This window comes from Merops nubicus, unplaced genomic scaffold (genome assembly GCF_000691845.1).
Source record: "Merops nubicus isolate BGI_N331 unplaced genomic scaffold, ASM69184v1 scaffold49095, whole genome shotgun sequence".
NCBI classification, from domain to species: Eukaryota; Metazoa; Chordata; class Aves; order Coraciiformes; family Meropidae; genus Merops; species Merops nubicus.
Window position 1 is genome coordinate 17,660 of NW_008611256.1, and position 27,875 is coordinate 45,534.

A 27,875-nucleotide genomic window follows, 5' to 3' on the forward strand; every position below is an offset into this window, starting at 1 on the left:
AGACTACCAGATTTTGTTTTTTCTTGTTTTCCAGTATTACCACTGAAACATTAAGATAAAAATGGTGTCAGAACACTTTACAGAATGAAAGGGTAGCCTCAAAATTATGCACCCTATACAAACTGCTAATGAATAAAGGGTTAAACTTGCGAGTGCTAAATGCCACAACTGCTACTGGGACTAGCAGGACAAAATCAGGTGCACAAGTACTGTCAGCATCTGCAGAATCTTAAGGTACATATCACAGATGTGCTGTGAATATTCTGCTGTTTTTCAAGCTACAATATAGTGCACAGTTGAGACTCTAGGAAACAAACACTACATGAGTCTGAGTTAGCATTTAATATTTACAGCAATCTTACAAAGCCTAATGTTTGTAGAAACTGAAATTTACTGCACAAGAATAATGCAGTAGAAGATAACAGCAAACACTGTTTACCTTCCATAGGTACTCTTATTTTTCTCTGTACTGTTCAGTTACGTCTTGGTAGCATCAAAATCAGATGATTCAGTGTTAATTAGCATCTTACCCTGCTTAGGAGTGAAATGTTCTGGTTTCTCTGAGTTTGTAACTATTTTGACAGAGTAGAAATCTCTTCTGTTTTCATAGCATCAGACAGGAAACTCAGTTCATTGCACAGTGTCTCATACCTGAAGGCCATCCGGATCTGTGCAACATTTGTCTTCCGAATGTCATTTCCCTCAGGCCCTTCTTTATAGTAATTCAGCCCTAAGAATTTCTGTTTTTCCTGTGAACGGGATTAAATATAAAAAGGAAGAAATCAGTTCAACTACCTTGATTTATTGTATAACTGAGTATTTTTTAGCTGAATGACTCCAGTGCAAAGGACAAGAGCAGCTTCAACCAGCTGGTTACTGAACTTTACTTCAGAGTCCTAGCCAATTTGGGAGATTTGAAGACCAAAGTTTATATATATGAACTACTCAGTGCAGTACTCCATCTGGCTTGCTAAAACCCTTTCTGGCTGTGTTCAGTCTTCACTACTAGATCTTTCATGTGAGAGGTCAAAAAGAGGCTTAGGATTCTTTTGCTGGTTTACCGTTGCACAAGAAGAAACTTAGTAGTTGTCACTAGAGAATACTGGATGAAACAACAGGTAATACTTCTAAAGCCTCTTCGCAAACCAGCTCCTCAAGAGGAATGTTTGTAAATGTCAAAGAAGAGGATGCCCTGAAGTCCTAGAGAGAGCCAGGGATGTATAGAATTTTAAAGCCAAAAGGGAATTTAATATTAATCTGACTGCCTATCTAAACCATAATATTTTCTGTAGTACTCCCTACATGTTTTGCTTATGATAAGCAGTTTCTTTTTACTCAGTGCAAGACATGATGTAGAAAACTACTGGCAAAGGGATATTGCCCAAATAATAAAAGATTTGCAACTGGAGGCAGAACTGAGTTTTAATAGGCACCTGGTCTCTCTGCATGTTTTGAGAATTCCAGAACAAAGCTAATGAGGGAAAAATGTAACATTAATACTTTTTTTAATGTAAGACTCATAGCAAATAGTTTGTGAATATTTCTGGAAAAAAGGATAGAGATGTGCACCAATACATCACACAAGCACCTAATACTCAATTCCCAGACTACTGACGTCTCAGTTCCTACTTGCCTTACAATTCAGGGAAGAGATTTTTTTTCAGCTGTGATTACCTGATCTGACAATCCACTCTGTAGCACGCTGTTTCTTGCTATTTCACACAAGTCACAAGTACTTAGTTTCCACACCTGGGCTGCAATAGCATATTCTTCCATGAGAGCTTCCTGTATCACCAAAATATGTTTAACATTAAATTCAATGTAAATAAGGTGTAAATGGGGATATGTAGTCATTGCTAACTAAGGAATTTATACATGCTCTTTATATAGCTGTGAAAAATTAGAGGTTTAAGACTTAAACATCACAATTAGTACTGAACAGAATTGTTTATTTCAAATTTCCAAAGGGCAACTGTCAAATAATTAAGAGGCACTGGGTATGTAGTTATCTTAGTCTAAAAAATCACAGCCTGCAGTCCTGATCCTTAAAGGCATTTCTTAGGCAATTTCAAATGAGAACCCAGGGTATATAAACACCTTGGAGGATCTAGTCATAAATCTGGATTATGTACATAGACAGCAGGGCAATTTCTCACTTCTGACCTTCCAGACAAGGAGAGTTGGGTCTGACTCGAGTGGGCTGTCACAGCCGAGGACCTTCCACACTATGTGTAACTCGGCTGGTGCTGCATCACATCCATGCACAGAGCCCCCACAGAAGCTCACTGTCTCTTCTAGCAGAGACCTGTCATGGGCCAGAAGCAAGCCTGGGTGAAGCACACCACAGCTCAGCTTTTCCTCAGAACACACATGAGCAATGTACAGGCCACTCTAAGGCACAGTGTGACTCAGGTCAGTGCCCACCACAAAATTGGGGCATCGAAAAACAGTGACCAGGCATTTCTGTCCTGCTAGGCCACCCAAGGGTAAGAATCAGTTTCAGTTCACTGAGCAAACAGCTCATACGTCATCTTCAGAGAGTCCACATCGTGGTTTTGTAATGTACTTCCCCAGATTTGTTAGTAAGGAAACTGGACTTTCCTGGCTCTCTAGAGGATTGTTTATGAAGGCTCAAACCTCCCTTCAGCCTCATCCTTCATTCTATACTTCAACAGCCAACACTGGAGAGGCAAGAGTACAAAAGAAACATAATTAGGAAATCAGACATTTCCCTCTGAAACCTAACAGTGAGTTCTAAGACTGAGAATGAGGAAGAATAATGAATGATGTGACTGCAAGACATGAAACTTTATATCCTAAGCAATGATATAAAATAGCTTTCAGGTCATTCTGTGTCTGTGTGGTACTGTTGCCAAATTCAAAGCCGAGTGCTTCTTGCATTTCTTACCTTTGTATAATGAAACTGCATAGGATCATCTGTGGAGAGAGAGACATGAAGTCCCTTATGTAGAAACTCCCGTAGTGGATTTTTTGAGTACTCCAAGAATAGGCTGTTGTTACTAAGTGGAGACATAGCAATGGGTATTTGTGCAAGATAATATAGATACTGGAGGACAGGACTCTGCAAAAACAAAACATAGTCAGCATTTAATGGTACTAGGGGATAGCAAAAAAAAAAGGATTTCCGTTGGATAAAATGGAAACAGCATTACTGAGGGAGGACTAAGAACAAAAAAAACCCCCAGGTTGACACTAAACTGACTTCTTTAAAAAATACTTTAGTCTGAATTTCAAATGTTACTGTTCTTTATAAAAGTAATTTACATTATTGAACATATGTCATCTTTTAAAAATATGGTAACCAATATTACTGTAGACAAGTGACCGTCAAGACATGTCAAGACATGTGACTGTCAAGGGCACTGCATTTGATACTAACAGCATACTTTCCCCCAAAACCTGGAAGTCACAGATAACTTATGTTGTGGTTTGAGGCTTGGAATGGTGGTGTGACCTTCCAGCACCTGGGAGGGCCCCGGGTGGGGGTGAACCATTGTATTCCCTCCCCTTCCCACACACCCTCTGATAAGAGGCAGCGAGTGGGTGCTAACTCCACTCCTGCCCTGTGGCTCTGGGGTCGAGTGCGTGTTTTTTGCTCCATGGGACCCTGGAACTATTTCTGAGGGTTTCGTATATTTTGTTTACTTTTGTAATTCCCCTAATCTTTGTATATATTTTTTCTTACCTCCCTTTTTTCGTTTTCTGTTCCTTGTTAAACAATATACTTCATTTTTTGTTCATTTAACTCCCAATCAGTTTTTTTCCAAAATCTCTCTCTCTGGGGGGGGGGGAAGGGGAGTACATAGTTCTGTTCTGTGTGGGTCCTGCCCTGAACCCCTTTTTACACAGAACCAGAACAACTTATTTTCAAAATGTTGACATGCAGTCCAATAGATAAAATTTTAGGAGCAGAATAAGTTTTAATTTATTAGAAGTCATAAATAATCTGTACTCACCTCATCTTTATTACTATTTTTGGCTTAACCACCTGGTGAATGTAACAAGTGCCATTATTATGACCTGCTATGCCAGGTTACTGCACTAGGCTAACCAGGAGAGAGTGAGGAAGAGAATGCTTTGGTCACAAACAGCCTTAGTCCCACTCTGTCTGGGTCTAATTTTAGGAATTACTGGTTCTAAGCACAACATCAGACATGATTTTAGACAACAGTTTTCTTTCTTGGATATGTTGAAAATTACAGAAAGAATTTTCCAGCGTTAACTAGAAAATCCATCCTGTAAGAGAACTCTTTCCAACAAATTAAACTCAGTACGAGTCTGCCACCCACTGACCAATTATATTTTAAATACAGAACAGTGGCCTGCGGATGAGGTATGTGATAGTTTTTATTAAGTGATATGCCAGGAATTATAATGTTTGTCCTGTCATAACAATCTAATTGTATACAAAATATTGCTGTGTTATACAGCTATGTTAAATTTGTTGGCCAAGTGATCCTTGTTACTCTAGGTAGAAAAAAATCAAAACCTTAATGAACTTCTGAATGAATGTTGAAGTACAGAGAGATGCCAGTCAGGGAAAATTACCTTTGTCCCGGTACAGTAGAAAGTAAGAGCTTTCCTTAAATTCTTCTGGGACCTAAACCAAGTAGTAGTAATAAATCTAAGCAGTTTTTTCAATGTCATTTTAGCTCTGCTTGGAGTAACCAAAACCAGGTGCCACTAAGTCCTTGATGTATCTGAACAGTATGAACAGTCTTCCCTATAAAGACATAGCTTTAAAATGTTCACTTAGGATAAGCTGTATTTTTGTAGCTTAAATAAGAAACGGGAAGTTCAGCTAAGCTTATTTAATTTTTAAGCTTTATTTATTTAATAGAACCATAGAATGGTTTAGGTTTAGGACCTTAAAAATTATCTATTTCCAACCTCACACTAGACGAGGTTGCTCAAGGCCCCATTCAGCCTGTACTTGAACACTTCCAGGGATGGAGCATCCACAACTCTGTCCAATCTGTTCCAGTGCCTCACCACCTTCATAGTGAAAAATTTCTTCCTTATATCTAACCTAATTCAACTCTATTCCAGTTTAAAGCCATTACCCCTCATCCTATCACTACACTCCTTGATAAAACCTCCCTCCCTCCTGGAGCCTTCTGTTTTCCAGTCTAAACGACCCCAACTCTCTCAGCTTGTCCTCATAGGGGAGGTGCTCCAGCCTTCTTACCACGTTTGTGGTCCTCCTCTGAACCCACTCCAATAGGTCCATGTCCTCCTTATGTTGGAGCCCCCAGAGCTGAATGCAGCACTTCAGGTGGACTTTCTGATTAAACTGAAGAGTTACTTGTGCCTTGCTAAGAAAATTAATTTTGGGCTGCCCAGATAAAGTCAGTTTGACTGCTGTTTGAATCAGTGAATGATGTCTAAGCACATAGTGACTAGATTCAGTGAGCAATCAAGCAGTACCTTCTTCAAGAGTAATCCATGAGAAATGTTGTCTGCTGTCAGAAAGGCTGATACAAGGTGTGTGATAGACCCAGCTTCTCCACAGTGAGGTCGGAACAGGAAAGTACACATGCCTCTTTAAACTTTCCCTGAGGAGATTAAAAGCAAGCTCCACTAACCAAAAATGCACTGCTTTTCATCTCTGTATATAATCATAATTCATATGGGAATTAAAACAATAAATTACACATTCTCATACAATTTGACATGATATCTAATCTGGCATACCCATGGGCTGCTGTCAAAAGGGGCATGTCCCTCTACTCAAGCCCCTTCCACCACCTGACATATTTGTGTTTTCTTTCCTTCCCCAATTACATCTCATTTAGCAATCATTTAGCTACTGGGTGAACAGTTACCGAGTTCAGCTGAGGGAAATGGCACATGGAAAGCTAAGTGAACTGATCCAACCTATGGCTGCATGATTCCTAGATTGAAAACGAAGGAAGCAGTGGAAGCACATTGCCAAGAGCTAGCTGACAGTACCCAGTGTGATGACAACCTGCCTTCTCACCAGGTTAAGTGTGGCATAAAACCACATCCTCAGCAGTACAGAGATGAGCAAGGAGTGATAGTTATTACACTAGACTCCACAGTATAATTTCTAGAACTATTTTATCATCTGTATTAAAAATGCTCTGGGTTTTAGGTTATATGCACTGTTATTCAGTGCAGACAAATGCCATGGAAGTATTTGGAGATGTTAAAACTAAATAATTTCAACAAGGACGTGCTAGAGTATAAGGCAGTCCTAGGATGGAAGTTTAATAATGTTTCTCCTGAAAATGGATGTGAGGATGTAATCTATCCTTGCTGACTTCACTAATACAACCAAAAGTATAAAACGGTCTTGTAATGGGCTGGCTGTGGTGCCTAAAATACTGTATGTTTAACAGGGTGAACAGTTTTACTCGCTTACTGATGAATTGTGTCATTATCTCACCTAGCTGTAAAGGATATTTAATGATTATCTAGGGAGATTTTTCAAACAGTAGTTGAAATGATCTTGAGGTAAGAAGAAATGTGTAAATTCTGACAGAATATCTGTCCTTTGAAAAGAAAAAAAGTAGACTACAAAGAACATAAAGGAAATCAGGAAAAAGGGATGACTGCTGTATTGTGCCCTTTCCTTACAGAACTAAAACTAACATCTAGGCCTGTTTGTTGCAAGCTAAACGTAATTTAAGGTGGGCGGTTTTATTATGAGTTGTGCTTATGTAGGATGGTAGAGAAAGAAATGCAGTGGGAGAGAAGAAGTAACATTTTGAATATTAACTTGGATAAGACCTGTTAGAATTACAAATCTGTGCACCTCCTGTAAGAAAATTCCCAGACATCTTATAAATAATAATGAGCCGAATCCTTCCAAGGTAAGTGACAACACCATAATATCAGTGGATAACCTCCCTGTGCCTCAATTTGAGTCAGCTGTGCAGATCACTCGGTGAGCAAGCCATGAAATCAGGAACAAACTCCAGTTGAAATTCAGGCTTTACTGACCCCGATGCCAAAATCTCCTTTTATAGTCATGATCTCACATTCAGTGTCATAACTCCCTGCATTACTTGCCTAGACATGGGTCTCAAAAGTAGAAAAACTGAATGAGTCAACAAGCACGCTTAAGTAAGTAGGCCAGATGTGCAGTTTATAATTCTGTCCTCCTTTGTCTACCTTTGACAACAGCAGCAGCCCTTAAAACAATGTTTCACAACATAACTTAGTATCCCTTAAATTACCAGGAGATAACAAGCTACCAAGAGGTACATTATATTTGGAAATCCACTGTGAATCTAAGCAAAGGTCAACAAGTCAATTCTCTGCGGTTTCTTCTTTTGATTTGTTTGATAAATTCAGGTTTAAGGAATCCACAAAACAAAGATACATATGTCAAACCAATATATTAATCTGATGCCTTTACAATTTCTGAATATTTAATTTTAATTCATTTTGCAATTTATGTTTTCAAAATAACTTGTGTACTCCTCTTGGACTCTTTAAAATAATTCAAGATAACCTTTGCTTCAAAAGATACATGATCTAGACACTGACTTAGACTAATACCAAGATTATTGCTTTGTCTTTCTGGAAGCTTGTAAGAGAAAAATGACTACTTACTTCCTAAGGTTGTTTAGCAACATGATGTTCACATACATATAATACAAATAATAGCTGTATGGGGGGTTTTTATCACTGGTCCAGAGGTCAGGGTTAAGGCTCTTGTCAGAGAACATATGGCCACTATGCTTGGATTCATCATCAACACTGTCAAAGCCAGTCACCTAAGTGGAAGAAGAGATTCATGGAAATCAGTGTTTTCAAAAGCAAACTTCAGCGTTACTTGCTCCTGCTTTGTGACTTGCTTGTACAAGGCATTTACTCTTCTTCTGTCATTCCCTTCCATCTGCTAGCAGTCCTGCTGCTCTGCCCTCTTATCATACCATGCAGACAGCAGCAATAATGTCTCTTCTCAAAGGAATTTTCACCCATTTTTATTTCTGAGGCAAGTAGGAAGCCCAGATGCACAAAGGCCTTCCGACTCCTGGGGTGGGGCTGTACAGGCCTGTAAGACTCCCTCAGATCTTTCAAACTCATATGCTTTGTTGTTTGAAAAGCCTCTGAAGGCCAGAGGCTCCCACAAAACCTCAGAGTTCTGATTTGAGGCATAGTCAGAAATGTCTCTTTTAATCATGTCCCAACAGCTCCAGCCCCACCTCTGCCCCAAGTCCCATTAGGATCTACACATTGTTTCCTTTCAGGTGCCTCTTTTTTGGAGGCCTGTCCCAGAGGCAAGCTCAAAGTACACATACTGGATTATGATGTTCTCACTGCACAAGAAATGTGAACATTCTTCTGTCATCTTTTATAGAGAGGACTACTGAGCAGACAAATAAAAAGCTGTTGAGCTATTTCAGAGGAAACAAACAGCAACTATTTGACAACAGGACCTTAGCCATGCTTCTATTCAATTGTATGTTAGAGCTTTAAAACAGTAATACAAGTAATCTCTGGAGGAGGAAGCTTTTTTAGTGTCTGGAAACAGCATGGACAAGCAGAGTTTAAGAGCAGGGGACGATCAATTTCATGCAAGACAGAAAATCCAAGCATACTTACATATTTGAGGAAAAGGTGCAATTCTTTGTGATCTTTGGGATTAATTGTTGCTTCAAACAAAGGTACAAAGATGTTCTCCAACATCTTCCCAAAACTAGGCAGAATATTTTTTGATCTAAATATATCACTGAAAGGGTAGAAATATACATGGTTGTGACCATTCTTTAACCAGCTCGTAATTTTCTTCCACTTTCATATTTTCTGTCACTTGTGTATATTCTACAGCTTCAGTTCTACCAGGATTCAGAAATGCAAAATTTATGTCAGGGTAGGCATTGTCTCTGTGCTCCATCTCCTGCATTGCCTGGCACTCTGCTCCATCCGGGCTCTGCTGAAGCTCCCGAATGCTCCAAAAACAGAGACAATGTGCAGGGGTAGATGCTGTCTCAGGAAGAGCAACCCTTTCCCTTAGAACAATCCAAGTACTAACAGGGGAGATGAGGAATTACCTCTTGTGAAAGATTGTTTTCCAAACTTTGTTAAAGTAGAATGTTCTGCTTTAGTGAGCCTCTCCTAAGAGACAGTGTTTCAGCGTGTCATTAAGTGCTTGACTTACCAAAGTGTTGACTCTGCTACGTACTTAAGAAATTGCTACGTAAAAAATTAAAGGAGAGAAACTTTCTCCCTGATGAGGAACACATTCTGGGGGATGTATGGGACCATAACAGCTCTTTCTCTACTCATATTCCAAATACTCAATTTCAAAACATGAAGCTCAGCTTTTAAGGCAAAGAAAATTATCATAAGAGACTGCATTACAATATATAGTATTAGAAACAAAGAATCATTTAATGAAGTCCAAAAGAACGCTTAAAAATTAAGAAAAACTGATACTGATTTAAGCTTGCAAATCAGTGTGGGTTGCATTTCCAAATTCACTGTCATTTAGACACTGATTTTGAGGAAGTTTGACAACAGTTTTACAGAGCATTTTCTACTCCATTATGGAATTCAAGAGTTGATTTATCTTCATTACTAAGTTGTATTTTACCTTGCATTTGAATGCAGCTTAATTTCACCTAGTTGTAGACTTTGAGTTTAGTATCTTCAGACTTAGAAATAATTCATAGCAGTTTTGAATAGCTTCATAAACAGTAGATTCAAACCCCCATCTCCCACCTTCCACTCCCAGACTGTCAAGAAACTGCAGCAATGGTAAGGAATACATTTCCTAGGCTGTTGTTTATAAACAGAACTACAGAACAGCTCATCAACTATCTAAAAAAAATCAGAAATTAAAACATGTCATTGGTATGATTTCAAACTATTAAAACTACCAAGAACTCCTATTACTTACTAGATTCTGGGAACCTGAATTATCCAGCGCATATTAGGGGAATAAACTTTATGCTTAATGAACCATTTTGCCAAGTTCAGCCATTCATCTGGAGACCGTCCATAAATGGATAAGCGGGGTTCTGTATACTGGTACTTACTTTCTTCTAGTTCACGGGCTACTTCCTATTGAGTAATAAATATATTTGCTTTAATATGGACACTGAAGATCATTTACAGCTAGTAGTATATTTATCATTGTATTTGCCTCAGATCAGACATAACTGTATTGTCACCCTTTAAAGATAAATTTATTTTTCTCTTTTAGGCATTTAAATATTCTACTAGCAAGCTATCTAAAGATATCACTTGACTATAAGTAACTGTAACACCTATATTTACACAGTAATAGCTGCATAAGAATATTGTCAACATCTTTTTAAGACAAACGTTTAAAATTGGTAAATCAGAATTAAACTATTTGAACTGTAGGAAATGACTACATAAAATATGCAGCCCAATGGAGAATCTGACCCAGAATCTGTGGTAGTAAACAATTTTAAGGCTATTAAGTTCAGACAAGAACTTCTATACATCTAAGAGCTGACATCTAGTTCATGAAAGCTACTAATTCTTTTATTGTAAGAAGTGACTTTGAAACCTGTGCAAGTCTGTGCAGATAAAGATTGAAGCAGAGGCGCTTCTCTAGCCCCTCCTTCACTAGCAGCTACCACTACCCAACCACATCCTAAAAAAATATTAAGCCAGTGAACTGGTCCTTGGCTGCTTCTCCATTACTTTGAAACTGCACACAACTCTGCTTTGAGCTCATATACACACAGGTCATTTGTATGAGTTTCATAAAATTATTTAGAAAGCTTCAGTGCCTGACTTAGCAGAGGTCTTTTTCTGATCAATTGCTAGAGCAAGCCAAATGCTTGGAATTACTTAACCATAGTGTTAGCTCTAAGTACAATTATGACTGCAAATCTTCTACAAACCTTCATTTCTAAACAGATGGAAAAAGCTTAAAACTTATTTACCTTGACCATACGAGCAAAATATTCACCACCAATGTAGTTCTCAGTTTTCAAATACAAGTCCCTCAGCTCACTGGCACCAACTGGATTGTACTTAGAATTGAATTTGTCAAATCGATGAAAAGTTTGACGACCCTTAAGAAGAAAAAAATCCCAATAACCATGGTTTTAAGTACACACAATAGTTTATAAATCAAATTGCCTAGCAATAAAAAGCACAGAAAAGGCCAATGGTAACTTACTTCAAACATGCAAAATAACGCATGAGTTCAAATTCTGGTTTAATACGTTATGTAAAAATTATAGAAACCAGAATGTCACACTTAGAGAACTTTGCTTTTTCTCATTTAGTTTGTAATGTTAATAGACTTACTGCATGGACATCTAAAGAATCTACAGTCAGGTCATAAGGGTCCATGTGAAGGCTTTCAAAGACTTGCTTTAAAGTCATCTTCTTCCCTTTCTTTTCTGCAACAATCCTGTCCGGCTCCGTTTGATACGTGTGCTTAATAAACCTCAGTAAGTGTTTCTGGTTCATGCAAGCAGCAGCATGGATGTGAGTATCAACCTGAAATCAAAAGGTTATTCATCCTCATCATCTACATACATAAACTTAAATCAGTATACTTAAATGTATGTCAGTCTCAATAATGACTAAAGCCTTCTAACGTATTCCTTAAGTACCAAATGCATTACTGCCTAAGCAAATAAAAATTTTTCAGAACCTTGAGATTTTAAGTTTTGAGGAAATTTTTAATAAGCAGAACTATAAATAAAACAGCCCTCAATTAACAGTTTCCTATTTAAGAAAATTTTCAACAAGATACTTTACAAGTACCTATCACAGAACCTGGGTTCAGAATTTAGATGATCCCTTCAATTTTTTAGAGATTTTAAGGTCCCTTCCAACCTAAGCCATTCTATGATTCTGTGATTCCTTAAAGGACACTCTGATCCTTTAGTATCCTTTTATTTCATCCATGAATCTACGATGTCCTTCTCGTTACGGACTGTAGTTATAACCATCCTTTCTGACTGGAAGGCTCTGGAATTCTCAGCTCTTTCCAAAATCATAATTCATTTCAGCCACAGTAAGTATCTTAGGTCACTAGAACTGCAAAATGTACATGTGAGAGGTTTTGTCACTTTTTTCCCAAGTTTAATTCTAATACACCAAGTCATAACGCTGACTGATTGTTCTGTTTCTTCAGATCTCTTCACACACAAAGGGAAGTGCAAGCATCACAAAAGGGCTGAGAGTAGTCCTTCAGGTTTTTTTGTTGAAGTCCTATTTTAAAAAAAAAAAATTACAACCACCAAATGGTTTCTACAGATATGCTTTTGTTTTGCCCAGAAGTTTTCACTGCTATTTGAGCAGCCTATCTTAGAACACAATCTAAAGAAACAACCAGTGAGATTTGGGGGTTTATTTACTTAAGGTTTCCCTTCAGTATGTGTAATCCCTTAGGTGCCTCCAGCAAGTATGTAAAACTAATCTGTTGCAATTACCGGAAGTCAAGGGTTTATTGTCTTGACCTCAGGAGCAAAATACACCACTAAGAACAGAAAAAAAACAGGCAGATTCCCCAAATATTTCTTGTTTGAAAAGGGAGTAATACTAAATGCAGTTCCTAAGGACCAAGTACTTGAAAGGGGAGAGTAGGCCCTAGTTAGGACAACAGCCTGAAGGAATCAAACAGCACAGTGATATCCAGTGCGTGCAGCAGAAGAGCTGCTGCTCCAGGGTCCACTTGCTTTGAAGTTCCTTGACAAATCCCAACTGAACAACCACAAAGCCTAATGCATGTCGTAGGGAAAACAATGACATCATCATCAAATTGGTATCAATTTAAACCCAAACCAAAGCACTGTTCTGATTAGTTTTCATAGTTGACACAATGCGCACAACGGCCCTGCACACAGCTTGACAGAATCTTCAAGTCCAGCCTGCCAAATCCTAGCAGAAGCAGTTTCAGCTCACCTAAAGGCCACAGTGCTACATGCTGCTAAGCTTCCCACTGTCCTCCCACAGAGGCCCAGCCTGGATATGGCTGTGAGCACAGCGATGTGGTCAGAAGCAATTGCCAACTTTCACTATTTCCAACATGTGCCTTGTGCACCAACTGCTTGATACTGGAGACAAGTCTCAAAAGACCAACTGGCAGAATGGTTCTGCAGCATGAGCAGGAAGCAAGACGGTTACGGTTTCAAGATGATGATGTCTAACATATGTGCCAAACGCCACATATGTAAGTCTAAAAAGCCACTATACTGTCCTATATATTGGTAGGAGATGGTTAGTAATCATTACAATTAACACTTCACCATGAAATAACTATGATGGAAAGGGCTGCTCTAACTCGTCATACAGAAAATGAGAGGAGCTCCAAAGCAGAAATAAGAAACAATCTTGCTTCTGCACAACACTGGTAATGCAGTTATCAGAATGCTCCCAGTTTTGCTGTCTGCATTTAAAGGTTTAAAAAAACAAATATTGACAACATTCCCAAGAACTGTCACAAAAATAAATAGAAGCTGGAAAACCCACACAGCCATGTCATTGTAAAACTGAAACTTATTTGGCTTTCAAGGTGCAATTTGAGAGTTAATTTGATCAACTGTATACATGTATTTGTACATTCCAAAGAGACCATGAGGGGGCTTTTCAATCTCACAAGCAATTTAACAAGATCTGAAGGTTGGATGCTGAGATTTGACACAGTTTCCTTAAGATACCGGAACAGTTTGAACCCACCACACTGTATTTTTTAAAATGCAAGTAACTAGCATTCCCAGGGACACACTCCCACAAGAGCTGTGTAGCCTGTATGCAGCAAGTCACACTAGAAGGAATTCTTCCAGAAAGCTTTTATAAGGAGTCACATGAACCACCATCTCTGCAAGGACTGTCACGCAGGACTCTTCTGTCAAGGGAACTGCAAACACGATGCAGGTGAAACCGGGTACGTTCCCCTTTGTGTAGTGGCTACATCTGCAGCTTTCAGATTCCACCAAGAAGCAGCTGGCACCCTGATCAGTAGGAAACGGATCATGGAGCACCTAAGTAGCAGCCATACTCCTGTAGTATACACCTCAGCTTATGCTATGACATACAGTCCCCAGAAATGCCCGTTTTACTTGGCACATGTAGTCATTTAATTTGCAGTTTGTACATACAGAAGTTGCTGCAGGCCATTAAGGGTAAATCTGTCTCCATATGAATGTTAACAGCGTAACTAAAGACCAGAGTATAAACTGAATCCTAAACATTACCCTTTAATCGTTAATCACTGCCTAGTTCAAATACGCTCCATGCTTTAAAACTAAATGAAAAAGCAAGAAACATATTACTGACTTGAAGTACACAATATGAAGTACATTACTAATGTACAGTAAACAATGCTGTGCCTAAAATAGTAAAACCAGCTCTGCTTAACATATTCTTATACTCCTCATAGTACTTGTGTAGAGGTTGGAACCCAATACATATGCTTACTCAGGTTAATAAATGTCCTCTGTTTTAGAAGCAAATATTTACTGTAAACTCTTCCTGGACCAGTGAAATACTACAAACTACTAGGTTTGGTCAGCTTATGTGGGAAAGTGAAATAACAGTTAACAGATGCCCTGCAAGTTCTAAACATTCAGAAAAAGTAAATCATAAGCATAGAATACCAGGTGTGGGGAACCTGAAGTGCAGTTGACTGAATTTCAGAATACACTAGTTCCAGCAGTGGCTCAGCTACTGGAATTAATGAGTCTTGAAAACAAAAAAACAAAAAAACAAAAAAACAAAAACAAAAACAAAAAAAAAAAAAAAAAAAAAACAAAAACAAAAAAAAAAAAAAAAAAAAACACCAAAACCAAACCAACCAAAACAGAACACTTCCTCTTTATTTAATCTATGTGAGTTGACTGCTGTTAGGAGGGAAAGAACAGAGAACAAGGAGACATTGTTTCTTGTTTGCTTGTATGCAAGGATCACATGAAACAGTAGTAAGGGCATCTCTTTTGAAGTCCTGCTTCCTGTTGAGAAATAATTCTCTCAAGTGTGCCTTTGCAATCCTGTGAAATCTTCTCCAGTCCCTACAAGCATATCACACATAGCTCTATAGCTACATTAACCCCATCAGGCTTATTCTCCAAGAACTGAGAATACAGGGTTTTTTATCTTTTTTTGGTTGGTTGGGTTGTTTTGTTTTGTTTTGGGTTTTTGTTTTTTGGTGGTTTTTTTTTGTTTGGTTTTTGTTTGTTTGTTGGTGTTTTTTTTTTTTTATTTTGGTTGGACTTTTTTTCCCTTTTTCCTCCTCCCTCTCCCTAAATATATTTATTTCCCAAGAATAAAAAGACTTTCCTGGAGTGTCTTTCATGCTCTTCCCAGAGAATGTGCAGTACTTCAACTACCTTTTTTAACCACCTGGTATACTTCGACCTTTAGGTAAGCAGGAACTTCACTAACAACAAAAGTCTTATAAAGTATCACAGAGCTTTCTTCATTGTTTTTTAGAAGCAATGTAACTTTTTGGAAGGTTTTAAAGACTTGGAGCTTTGACCTACCCTAATACATAATAAATTAGTCTGTATGCATTTGTACATTTTCACAATTCAGTGTGCAGTCCTATCTGAATGAAGCACCTAAGTCTTTAGACATAACTTACCTGGTCCAATTTAGTATGCAATTTTTTTTTATTATTATTTGAAATATTATCCTAAGAAATTGTTACTAATTTAATTGTTATTTATCATGAAAGGCATCTGCTAAAAGAATTTGGATAGATTGAGTTCATCTAAGGGTGACAAATGCCCCTTTTGCCTTCTCTCTTCCGCCCTAAAAAGACCAAACCAGTCCCATTTTATGCTCTTTAAGGATAACATAGCTGTTATGCTGCCACACGAGGCCAGGCATCTGAGCTAGTGAGTCTGCAGGCAGAAGGCTATGATGTGTCCAAGTCATTGTTATGACATATCCTCAGGTTTGGTTTGCTGACACACTGAAAAAATGGCTGAAGAGATAAAGAGTATGAAAGGAGGCTTACACTGTCATTTTTTCATCTTTAGAAAGCTATATCAAAGTTATCTGCAGTGAAGGACACCTGTCAATGCAGGATATCAACGTATGTCATAAAGGTAGCAAATATATGTTACGTAAACAAATCTCGTCTTCACCTTTATAAAAAAAATAAAAGGCAACAACCTCCATCCTAGAAAAACAATGGATATAAACCGAAGTTCCTAATAACGACAACAGCTCCAAAACCAAAACAGCCCATGCCTCTTCCAATTTGGAACATTTTAAGAAAAGTAAAATAACATAACATTCAGATTTAGGTTCTTTACTTTGAAAGTGTATTTCAGGTAAAAAAAATCAATTATTGGCTCCAAATTACCTGAGGCTGTAGGGCACTGATCTACTGGAAGCCCTGCTCAAAAAAAAAAAAAAAATCACATAAAGGCACGACATTGTAATACACAAAGGTTAAAACTCAGTTCTGAGTTTGTGCGCTGTCAAGCTACACTCTTACTGATTACTTTCATCCTTAATGAAGGCAGCCCAGTAGTTAGGTGGAGAATCTGTGTTCACTGCACTTTGCATCCACTGGAGAACGTAGGAGAGCCCTGCTGATGGCAGACTCAAGAGCCTCTCCTACACAGGCAGTTGTCCACCTCCTGTGGGGAGCCAAGTGGAACCAGCCACACTACCTTACCACCTGTGAATTCTTGTCTGTCTAGAGAAATACTTGTCTGGCTATTGAAGGGTAGTTTTCCAGTTCCATCCTTATCGTGGGATTTATTAAACAAATGAGCTCACTGGAAGAGAACTCCTATTAAACCATGCAAAAAAAAAGGGATGGGAGGGGGAGGGAGAAGGGCAAGAGAAACCAGTAACCTTTGATTATCATGCCAGCAAATAATGCTGCCCAGTTTTCAACTGTATCTTTCTCAATGCAGTAATACATGTTCACTGACTGACCTTGCCACTACATTCAAATCTGTCTTAATTTTTTTTTTTTTTTAATCCATCAGCTACTTTAGCTCTTTTATATAAACAAGCGGATTGAACCAGGATCTCCACACTAGTGTATGAGGGATGTAATGAACAACTTCACTAATAGCTCTTTTGGGAGGTGAATCCTATTTCTGGCTTTCCGTACGAGCAGTACGCACTGTTTAGGACTGGCTGACAGACAGACATCCTAAAAATATAGGCCCTAGAGATATCTGGTTTATATTATAAATATCACTGCTGGTACTGTTATTAGGGAGGAAGCACTTTAAGGAAGTTAAAAAACCAAACATTACCTTGGTTAGCAGTACATAGGGAAAACAAGATCATTTGGGTACTTAGACAAACTCTATCTACAATGCAGTTTACTTTCCACAAAGTAAACTTCATGAAAATACTACTTGTAAGCTTACTTCATAAAAATACAACCTTAAGCAAGATCAACTCTGTGCAGCAAGAATTTTTAAAGCAGTAATTAGCAGTAAGAATGATCTCTGCCAGAAAAGAGCAAGCTTGTTCCTGCTCTCGGGAATGCAGTATTGCCAGAGGAGAAGTGATGTACACTTTGTGCTTTTGAACAACATGAATCCCTTTGTAGACTGGCTTATTTAATAGCAGATAATTAAAAAATAATTAAGATAGGCCCAGAGACATTGAACATTTGTTTTTAAATCAAAGGTTGAACTTGGCAATTACAATTCTGTTAATTACAGTTTCTCAGTAATCAAATTGATTGTCTGGGCAGTTACCCAATCCGCACCGCTGTCCTTCACACCTCTCAGTCACCATGTGTTTTCTTACTAACGTCTCTGTCAGCTAGTGAAGTGTTTTATCTGAGTGTGGCATGAACTAAATATCTTGTCCAGGGTTATGCAAGAGAACTATCAAGTTAGGAGTCCCTGCCACTTGAGGCCTGCCTGCGTGAGGGAATTAGCTAGAAGATCCTCCCATCCATGTGCTTAACAGACAAGTGTGAAATTCATTAGAATTTGCCTAACAATCCATGGGCTTCTAGCCTTAGAAGGACAGGGGTGCATTCATCAAACACTTCTGGTTAGCAGATTTAGTATTTGACAGTTTATTACCACAACAGTAGAAAATATTCAGCAGCCTACACACTGGACCCAATAGGGGAAAGCCAAAAGAACTTTGATGTACTTTTTGATGTACTAGTGATAACCAAGGCCTACTGAGAACAATTAAAGTACTGATTTAAACCCTGAAGTGACAAAGACTACATCTTTCAGTTGCATACAGAAACAACGCAAAATGGACTTGCAGTGGTTAAAAACACCAGCAGCAATTACTGCCTTGTGAAGAAATCTCACCAAACTGAACTCAAACTCACCAAAACGCATCAAATGAAGCATTATCTCTCCAGTAGCTTCCACTTAATTTCAGGAAAAGGAAGCAAATTTAAACAGCATGCTGCTTCCACGCTTTGAAGAGATGCAGCTCCTTTGGGTGTGAATATGCCAGGAAATTAAATCTAGCTCCTTGATTCCCCTGTCGCTAATTACATCCTGGTCTGTCTCAAAGGCAGCTAAGAATTTACCTCAAATAACAATCTTTTTACTTAATATTTCACAGATGTTTTTTACCACATACTGATGGCAGTGTAAGTCCTCAGTTCACTTTCCATGGGAGGCCTTTTTTCCTTTAACGTGTATTTAAACACCCATTTTGACAATGAAGTGAAATTTTTATCCAAAAATCTATGCAGCTATTCTGACTACAGTCGAGTACAACTTACCTACATGAAAGCAGGAAAATGCATGTGACTGTCTCTAGGGGAAGTAATTAAAATGAATTAAACGTCCAAGTGGATATTTTTATTCATAATCCAAGTGAGCTTCATTTGATTAATTCTGTTTCACTCCTTTAAAGCAATCTACATTCTATTCAGCCCCTATGATTCCAAATAAAAGAACAGATTAATTTAGCATAATCCATTTAACCTACTTAAATTCAAATTAATTTTCCTGGAGTGTTCCCATGTAAAAAAATTCTAATATTCTTAAAATAGCATAATTCAGTTGAGTGGTATGCACACACCGCGCGGGTCGCTCACACATCATATAAGAAATGCAAAATTGCTAGAACTGCTACTGAAACTGATGTTATACCTTTAATCCTTTTCACACTTACCTTTCTCACGTTGTAAAAGTCTCGATGGGGATTACTTTTTAGTTCTTTAAATTCCGACATTTCATTTAGCATCTCATGTAAACTAAATTTAGATTCTAAAAAGTTAAGCCTCCGATGGCAATATGTTTTTCTGTAAAAGAAAACAAGGAGAACAAGACAAATCCCTTCTTCTTGTCCTACTGGTTAACAAAGTCAATATCAAACATGATTTCAGACCAAAGGTATTAGTGAAACCTAACACAGAACTCTGCATCTGTGTTATGTCCTTAAGTTGTTCAAATATTGTTATCATTGCATCTGTGTCTGAACTGCAGTTCTTTTAGTAACAGGGACAAGAATAAAACCTGTAATAAAATCTGCTAGCAACTGCTGCTACTCTGAAACAAAACCTCAACTAGAGTAGATCACCTCTTATATAACAGAAACCACCTGGAATCCAGACTTAACAATAAAGTTTTCCCAAAGTGTATTTGCTTTTTCAACGTGAATGTAAGAAGCCAAGATAAGATCCAATATACTTTCTTTTTTTATGCCTTAAAAAACACATCTATTGTTTATAAATACTTTTTTCCAAAATAATTTCTTGTACTCTTCTTAGAAATATCATGGGATTCTGTAGTCGATAGGTACAGCTTTGTAAGGGAAGGCCTGGTAAAATCACAGCTCCAGTCTGTAACCTAGGCTAAGCAGAGAAGGGCTCTGGGAGAGTGACTCAGCTGGAATAGAGGAGGCGAGGCATGCTGTGTGTTTGCACTGTGGTGTTTGGTGGTTGGTTAAAATGAGTTTGTTAAGTAAAAAGTATGTAAACTAATGGTCAAGTAATGGCATAAAAAGGCCAGACTTTTTGTAAATAAAGTTCCTCCTTTGCACCTGCCTGGGGACTTGCTGCTGCTTTGTGCCGCCTGTACCGACACAGGCTTCTGTTCCTGCTTGCCTACTCCTCTGTCCTCACTTGTATCTTGTTACATTCCTCATTCTATTTTTAACCAATGACAACACTTTTATCTTCACCATCTGTCAGTTTGTACTGAATCTACAACATTTTTATAGCACTATTAATGTTAACAGCCTTCTTTTTTTCTGATTTATTGTTGATAATCTCTCTTCAGTGGGACACAAAATCCATTATGGATTTGAAAGTCCAATTCAAACAGTTTCACTCTATCTGATGCTGATCAAGACCCATTTGCCTGCTGCAGGAAGTCTTTCTTGGGTTATACTATTATTGAAGAGACTGTAAGAATGAGGATTAGGGGGGGCATTTCACCAGTTTAAGTGCAGGGAAGAGTAAAGAACAATGGGTTCTTGATCTCCATGCAGTCTCATGTGTGACAGACATAGATGACAGGAAAGCACTTGCTGCAAGCAGGGAAACAATATCATATAAAGAGCTTATGCAACAGCATTACTGAAAAGACTTTTTCCATTTGGTTTGTGTGTATTTATCAGGGAGTGTGAATCCACCTCCAAAAGCTTAATCTGAAGAAATGAAAGGAGCAGATGATTGCCCCTACATTTCAAAGGTGATGAGTGTTCTAACATGTCCTACTAAGGCCTTTTTTACTTATGGCTTCCTGATAAAGACAGTTAACAAAAGCTGCAAAAAGAAGGGTCTTCAGTGTGACTTTTGCTTCAAGTTTTTCCTCCTCGTCCTTTAGTCTTCTCAGTATCTGTCTCTTGGAATATAACACACTGAAACTGGAAATGGACTTACCCACTGCATACTGTAAACAAGCACACTCAAGCTAGCTTTGGTTTGGAGCAGGAGTGCTGATGATACTGGTGGAAGCACACGCTTCTGCTGCTGAAACAGTGGTTAGGGAATGGGACAGTTGTGTTCAGCCCATCTGCTTTGCTGCTATCAATATGCAAGGTAGACATCATGCTGCAGATGTCAGACAGACTCAAAGGGGAAAGAATGCATCAGATGTGACGAACTTGTCACTTCCTAAGTGATGATCTTTCACAGACAGGCCTAGAAATGCAGTGCTGGCAGGCAGGGCACGTAGTTCAGAAGAACAGTCCAGGTTCCTGCTTTGTTCCATCCTAGTGTGAAATCTTTCCTTTCCTTGTGTTGAGGCCATGAGAAACCTTGATGTTTCCAGTTCTTATCTGTGAACTAAAAACTGGATGAATGTGCTTTCATTATGTACCAGGCAAGGACACTGCCTTGTCATGATTGTGTCAGTGACAGTACTAGAGTTGTTATGTTTCCAGTTTTTAGAGATTTCCCGGGAGTCTGATGGTTCTGGACCATTTCAGAATTATTTTGATTGTGCATGCATGGATCAGTTTTGCAGCACATAAGCAGTTAATTCACATATGGAACAAATCAGACTGAATATTTATGTTGCTGAGCTGTTCTGTATGCTCTGCCTAGGAGGGTTTCTCCTCATGCAGCAAGAGTAGGACAGACATGAAGGAGTTCCAAACCACTGTTCAAAACCCTCAAATTTAGCACAGGCTAAAACAAAATTAAAAAGGTGAGGCTCAAGTTTCACTTCCATGCCTCAAAAAGTTTGGGTGAGATTCAACTTGAATGCAAACATTTGGCCAATATCTTGCTTTTCACTTAACTCCTTCCCATTTTGTGGTGGTTGATGCAGATAAACTAAAGAAATTAAATACAGCTGGGGGGGTTGGGAGGTGGTGTGTTCCCTTTTTAAGTCTTTCTCTGATGCATTAATTCTTGTGAAGGGTAAAACAAAACATTACTGCAGAATAAATACATTGAGGAATTAAATATCAGAATAGCGAGAAGTATTAAACTAAAGGTAACCAGCAGCCTGAAGGGGCAGAGAAGAAAGAGAAACATACGTTGGACCATCAGCAATTAGAGCAAGAACATGGCTCAGGTCAAGAGTGTAGGTCTCCAGGTCAGGATATGGCAGACTGTGAGGTTCATTGAGTTCCATCATTTCTTTGTTATCATAAACAAAGGGAATGCCACCTTTTATCTTGATAATATAATCCAAATTGTCTGGAGCATCATCAAGATTGTAAGGATCTTCATTTTCTTCTGGGGGTGAATGGAAATCTGAAAATAAATTTACATCACATTTAGAAGAAGTAACCTTATCGAAAGGCAAAATAATTAACAAAAGGACTTTATGATTCTCTAATGCTTCATTTGTAACAGATCTTAATATTGTAATTAAAATTGCATTTTCAGTTACTATAAAAGAACTGTTGTTACAACACAGCTTTATTCTGACAGACTGCAGTCCTCCTCTAAGCTAAGGGTCTACCATAATTCAAATATTATACACAGAGTTTTCTGAACCAAGGTATAAATAGACTCAATACTATTCTTTATTTATGTATGATGATATAAATTTCACAAGCTTCCAGAAGTACTTAATTGCATGGCTGAAAGTACAGTTGAGATTTTTGAACTATAGAACAGTTGTTGACTTCGTACCCACCTTCATTATTTGCCTTTCACCTTCTGACTCACTAATTTTGCTTAATTCTACTTAATTTTACTTACTTCTACTTAATTTTACTAATTACTAAGTAATTTCTGAATTTTTTATTTAAGCACACAGTAATGCAGCTGTTTTCATATTGAAACATCAGTCAGAAAAGAACAGGTTGTGCCTTACTTCTCCACCTCTGCCCTTCCCACAATCCAATGAGCTAGACTAGTACATACACACTAGGGCTAGTTTCTCCTTCTCCCAACCATTAGTGAATATACTACACTCACGCTAGAGCAGGAAACGTTAAGACTCATTGCTTCTTATTCTGCCCAAGGCTGCGATGGGTTGTAGGTTTTCTGGGGGGTTGGTTGGTTGGTTTTTCTTGTTTTGTTTTTTTGATTGGTGTTTTTAATTTGTGAGGGTGTTTTTGTTTGCGAGTTTGGGTGGGTTTTCTTGTTTGTTTTAATAAAATCCCTTATTATTATTTTTAATTGCTTTTGAATATAACCAAGAAGTGCAGAAGCCAAAGACAGTACAACATAACTCTAGTTGGCCTTCTGATCTTGACTAAAACCAGGAAGTCCCAGAAGCACATTTGAGATTTGTTCAAATCCACAGTTGAGATTTGTTCCCGTTGCGTAATTACAATTATTTTTTTTTTCTGTGAATCAGGTAAACACATACTTCTGGGAGATTCAGCTTATGTGAACACTTAAAAGTTATTACTCATGTCAGCCAATGTTCACAATTTCTTTTACTAATGCAACTAGTATAAAATAAGAGTCTCAACTACATTTATATCAAAAATACTACATTCTTAGGCTCAGTCTTATTACTGAGATTTCTTCTCTTACCTGTTGAGTTAAACCAAGACAGAAAAGTAACTAACGAGTTCTTGTGCTCACCTGGACCATCTGAATGTATGTTTTAAACTGATACCATTCTTACCTTTAATGCTAATTACAACACTGCATAATGAGATTTTACTGTTTATGTGATAAGTTTAAAGTCATAACTATAAAAAAAGTTATTAAACTAATAATAGCTTGGAAATATCTCCCTGGCAGCTGTTCTAAATTATCTTTCCTGTCTTGAATATTCAGTATACTGTCTTCTTCACATCCTTTCTGTATAAAAAACATTTGAAAACATGTTAATTCAGCCCCTTTCAACCACTGAGCTAGAGGGTAATTGATTTCAAAAGTAACTTTATGGCTCAGAAAACATTGTCAACAATATGAACACATCTACAGTGGTACATTTGTAAAGACCAAAGTTGCTCCCCACAGGCTAATCCAAAACCTAGCAGTGCAAACACTTAACACACAAGCAAGGCTTTCAAGACCCAACCCTAAATGACAAATATAATTTATGACACATATAGTGGAGAAAACATTCAACCTGATAGGCCTGGTTGAGAGATCAGAATTTATTAACCCAGTCAGAATGACAAACAAATATGAATATACAGCTTCCAATCTTGACATAGCAAGTGATATTCCTGTGATATTACTGACTCAGGGCTTGCTAACTGGCTTATCTGTACCATGCTTCAATTTACAGTATAGATGATCTTATAATCCCTTTCATTTCAGCATGCCAAGATCTGGGGAGTGACTGTTCACTTTAAACTATATCCATGTTTCTTTTTCCTGGAGGAACACAAGTGTATTACTTACTATCCTATTTGCTGCAGAAAAAAAAAAATCAGTGAGAGTCTAGCATGTTTTTGTAGCTTTTCACAGCTTCAGTTTCAGATTAGACAAAGCATTTATAACTTAGGTCCATCAGTAATTCTTCACCACTTACTAACGGAATAAATTACAGAGGCAAAGACACTCAGAAGAGATCATTGCAAAAATCCAACTTACCTTTACTACAGCAGTGCATGGGTTTAATTCTATATTTTAAAAAGAAGAGCAAGGATATTCACCTGGATACACTTCATCTTCAACCCTCCACTTTTCATCTTGCATGCTACACAAATACTGAGATGTCGTTCTTGGGAAGCGATGGTAGGCAAGACGTGAATACTTTTCTCGAATGAGAAGAGCTTTCACCAGGCTCTTGGCAGCTTGCTCATAATCATCAACTGTAACCTGAAAGGAAAGCCTGCATAACTACAGACAAAAACAAAAGAGCACTTCTAGCCACAAAAGGAATCCATGCTGCTAACAAGGAAACTGAATTACTGACTTTCCAGAAATGTATGTGGCTTGACCATAGGAATCTTAGCCAAGGTCTCAGGAAGCCAGTGGCAAGCAGAGTCCAAATACAATGTGCAAAACACATTTTTTTTTTCCTCCTGCCATATATTTAATTAATTTATATAATGCCTGACAACATTTTTATCTATCCAATTTATTTTTTATGTAAAAAGTATAAAATGACCTGACCTTGACTTTAACTGTTTTACAAATCAATGTGTTCACAAAGCAATATACAGTTTGCAGAGAGACATAATATACCGGCATTTCACATTTCATATACATTAGCTGCTTGTGGTTTGGGATTTCCTCCCCCAACAGAGGAGGGGAAGGGGGTGGTTTCTTACCCCTGCACAGTAGTCCCCACTAATTGAAACTCTCTGAAACTCTGGTACATCATATGGCACTTGGACTGGCAGAAAAGCACTTGGAAGAACTGGCGTTGCAGGAGACAGAACAGGATTGGCTGATGGTGCTTTCCATTCCTGAGGTGGAATTTGTAATGACAAAGACTGGGATCGAATCATCTTGAAACTTTTCTTCCTTTGAATTCATGGTATAAAGCATAAAATAAGCCACGGTATGAAACATTAAACACATTGGAAATCTGATTACAGCAAAGAGATCACCCCCCAGGAAATTTTACAAATTAAAACTCTAATACCACAGCAAAAATGCTGATCACAAAATATTTGTGTTTTTACCTTTTTTTCTATTCACATTTCATATGATATATGCTACAAACAATTGCATTGAACACGATACACTGTAATTTATTTACAATCACCCTAAGATGCCCTGAGGTTTGTTTTGTTTCTCTTCTTACAAATTCAGTTTCAACCAGTCACTGTAAATGTGATCATTGTGCTTATTTTAGTAGGAGTTGATTCTTAGATACTGGTAGCATCAGAACTCATGAAGTATCACACAGAAAAAAGTGAATGTTATGTATGATTAAGTTGTTATAAGTTACTGTGCTATTACACACTTAATTCTTCCCAAAACAAGCAGGACTTTAAAACTCATCTAATTGTCAGACAAGATAAGTTTCATATATAGCAATTCAATTAAACTGGTAAGAAAAGGGATGAGCGCATAGTTATTCCTTAGGCGGTGTTTGATGAGACTTGAACAAAAGGCTAATGTTGGTATCAGAGTAATAACAGCATGGCTTTGATCTGTTAAGCCCGCTCCTCCCCTCAGAGCACTAACTGGCTAAACCCCATAGATGTAAAAACTTTTGCCCTTTCTCAGCAGAACTGTGATAGATGTGTACCTTGGACAGATCTGCTGAAAAAGAACGCTGTATTTTTCAGCAAAGTAATTGCAATACTTCAAGTGAATTTCTGGACTATCTCTAAAGATTTAATTAATTTTCCTTACTCAGTTTAAATTAAATATATTTTAAATATTCATATAATAAATATGAATTTGTTTTATAAGCTAGATTTGAAAACTATTTTTTTTAAAAAAAATGTTCATAAGAATCACTAACAAAGAAAAAGGAATACTGTAACACTCTCTTGAAGTGGTGTATTACTTCTGTGACACACTGAGGAATAAGAACATGGAGTGCTGGTATGATTAATACTCTACAACCAAATTCCACACTCTCCTAAATCCTTGTAGCCATCTTTGAAACCAGTATGAAATTCTGAAAGGTAGTGTTGGATCAACTGCAACTGAAAATGGAAGTTTTACTCATGTAATTGTCCTTGAAGTACACTTCAGCCCTGCAGGACATGGATGAATACTTGTTCTCTTCCCACATGTAAACAAGATACATATAATGTTCCACTTCCCACAGTTAAACCTCCACAAAACTTGAGGTACAGTCTGATAAAACATATTTCTATAGGACAATGTCCCAAACGAAAAGCAAAACTTACTGGCTCAGGAGAAAAGCGACACCAAATAGCTGTTTGAATGAAAACATCTAGTTTTCCCTTTTGTGCTTGTTCATGTCTATGAATGTGCCAACTGGGAAACCCTTGCACTTGCGCAACTCAAACCCAAAAGGCACAGCCTGTATCATCAGTGTGTCATACCTTAATTTAACTAAATTGACTCGTCTCCCTTCTGTTCCAGAACACGATGCCAAGCATTGCCCAACTGATTGTCTGCAGCTACCCGGGTACGTGTGTTTAGCTGTCGCTTTCAAAGGCTTCTTGTTTGCCTGCTTTTTGCAGCATCTGTCCATGTCCAAGCCATTTGGTGTCACACTGCTGCTGAGCTCACGTGACTCTTGGAAGCAGTCTAGCCAGTCTACTGAAGTTAAGGTACTGGAACAGCTTGACATCAGGGCCAGTCTACCTCTCTTGCAGAAGAAAATCATAAACTAAATCAAGTTTGGCTTTATTAGATTCACTGGCAAACCAAAAGGGGACTCATTTTTGTTTGTTTGTTTGTTTTTTGAGAAAATTCAAAATGTGTGCTTTTAAGGCTGATAGTGGTTAGATTTTATCTCTGTGAGTTAAGGAAATCTACAAATAACCTCATTATGCCAATACCACTTTTAACGTTTAATATCAAGGGAGAAGGTTAAGTCTTTGCTTTCATCTATTTTTACAGAGACTAAAATATCACACCACTGTCATTTTCTCTGTGTTAAAATCTTCTGTTTCTCTGAATTAAACTGTGGAGCAGAAGTTTCTTTTTCTCACTTTTTTTTTTACATTAAAGAGCTTTTAGGGTTGTGTTGTTCTTCTTAGCTTCTAGCCAGCTATACTGTTTGTTAAACTTGCATACGCAGCTCCCTCACCAGTCCAAGCTCCCTAGACCAATCCCCACACCTTACACATAGCATGGAAGGACACCACACAGGTGCTCTTGGTACCTGCTGTTGACCTTTCTACTGAAGTAGTAAGAGGCAGAATGTTATTTGCCACGTATTTCAATATTAACTTGAGCTCATTTAAAAAAATATTTTCCAATAAGAAAGCAACTATGGAACAAACCTTTTAGCTGTTTCCACAGACTGTTGTTCTGCCAGTTCCTTCTGCAGTTCTCTTTCCTTGGCCTCTTTCTGCCCAATAGGGCAGTCTTCAGGCACAGTGAATAGTGACAAGGCATCTTTGCTGTCTTCTTCTCGGAGAACTTTAGCAAATACCTTCTCTGCTAAAAGTCGCACATGCTCATCAACCTCAGAGATGTTCAGCTTTGGAAACTGTCTGGGCATCTC

At 38.0% G+C, this 27,875-nt stretch overlaps 1 protein-coding gene across 2 annotated transcripts; it reads right to left on the minus strand.

The window, feature by feature from the left end:
- Positions 1-572: 572 nt before the first annotated feature.
- Positions 573-27,875, minus strand: AMPD3 (adenosine monophosphate deaminase 3). Of its 2 annotated transcripts, none has more exons than XR_608164.1 (14): positions 27,652-27,875; positions 25,042-25,237; positions 24,421-24,586; positions 21,883-22,102; positions 19,066-19,195; positions 11,287-11,481; positions 10,917-11,048; positions 9,896-10,059; positions 8,599-8,725; positions 7,603-7,766; positions 5,449-5,576; positions 2,909-3,082; positions 1,675-1,785; positions 573-749 (listed from the first exon to the last, which is right to left on the minus strand). XR_608164.1 is itself a non-coding variant. In XM_008941146.1 (14 exons), exons 1-14 carry the CDS (start codon positions 27,870-27,872, stop codon positions 573-575), a joined length of 2,292 nt encoding a protein of 763 aa, XP_008939394.1. In that variant the 5' UTR covers positions 27,873-27,875. The 2 variants fall into 2 exon arrangements, 1 of the variants encoding a protein (XP_008939394.1); XM_008941146.1 differs by having other exon boundaries at positions 5,449-5,563.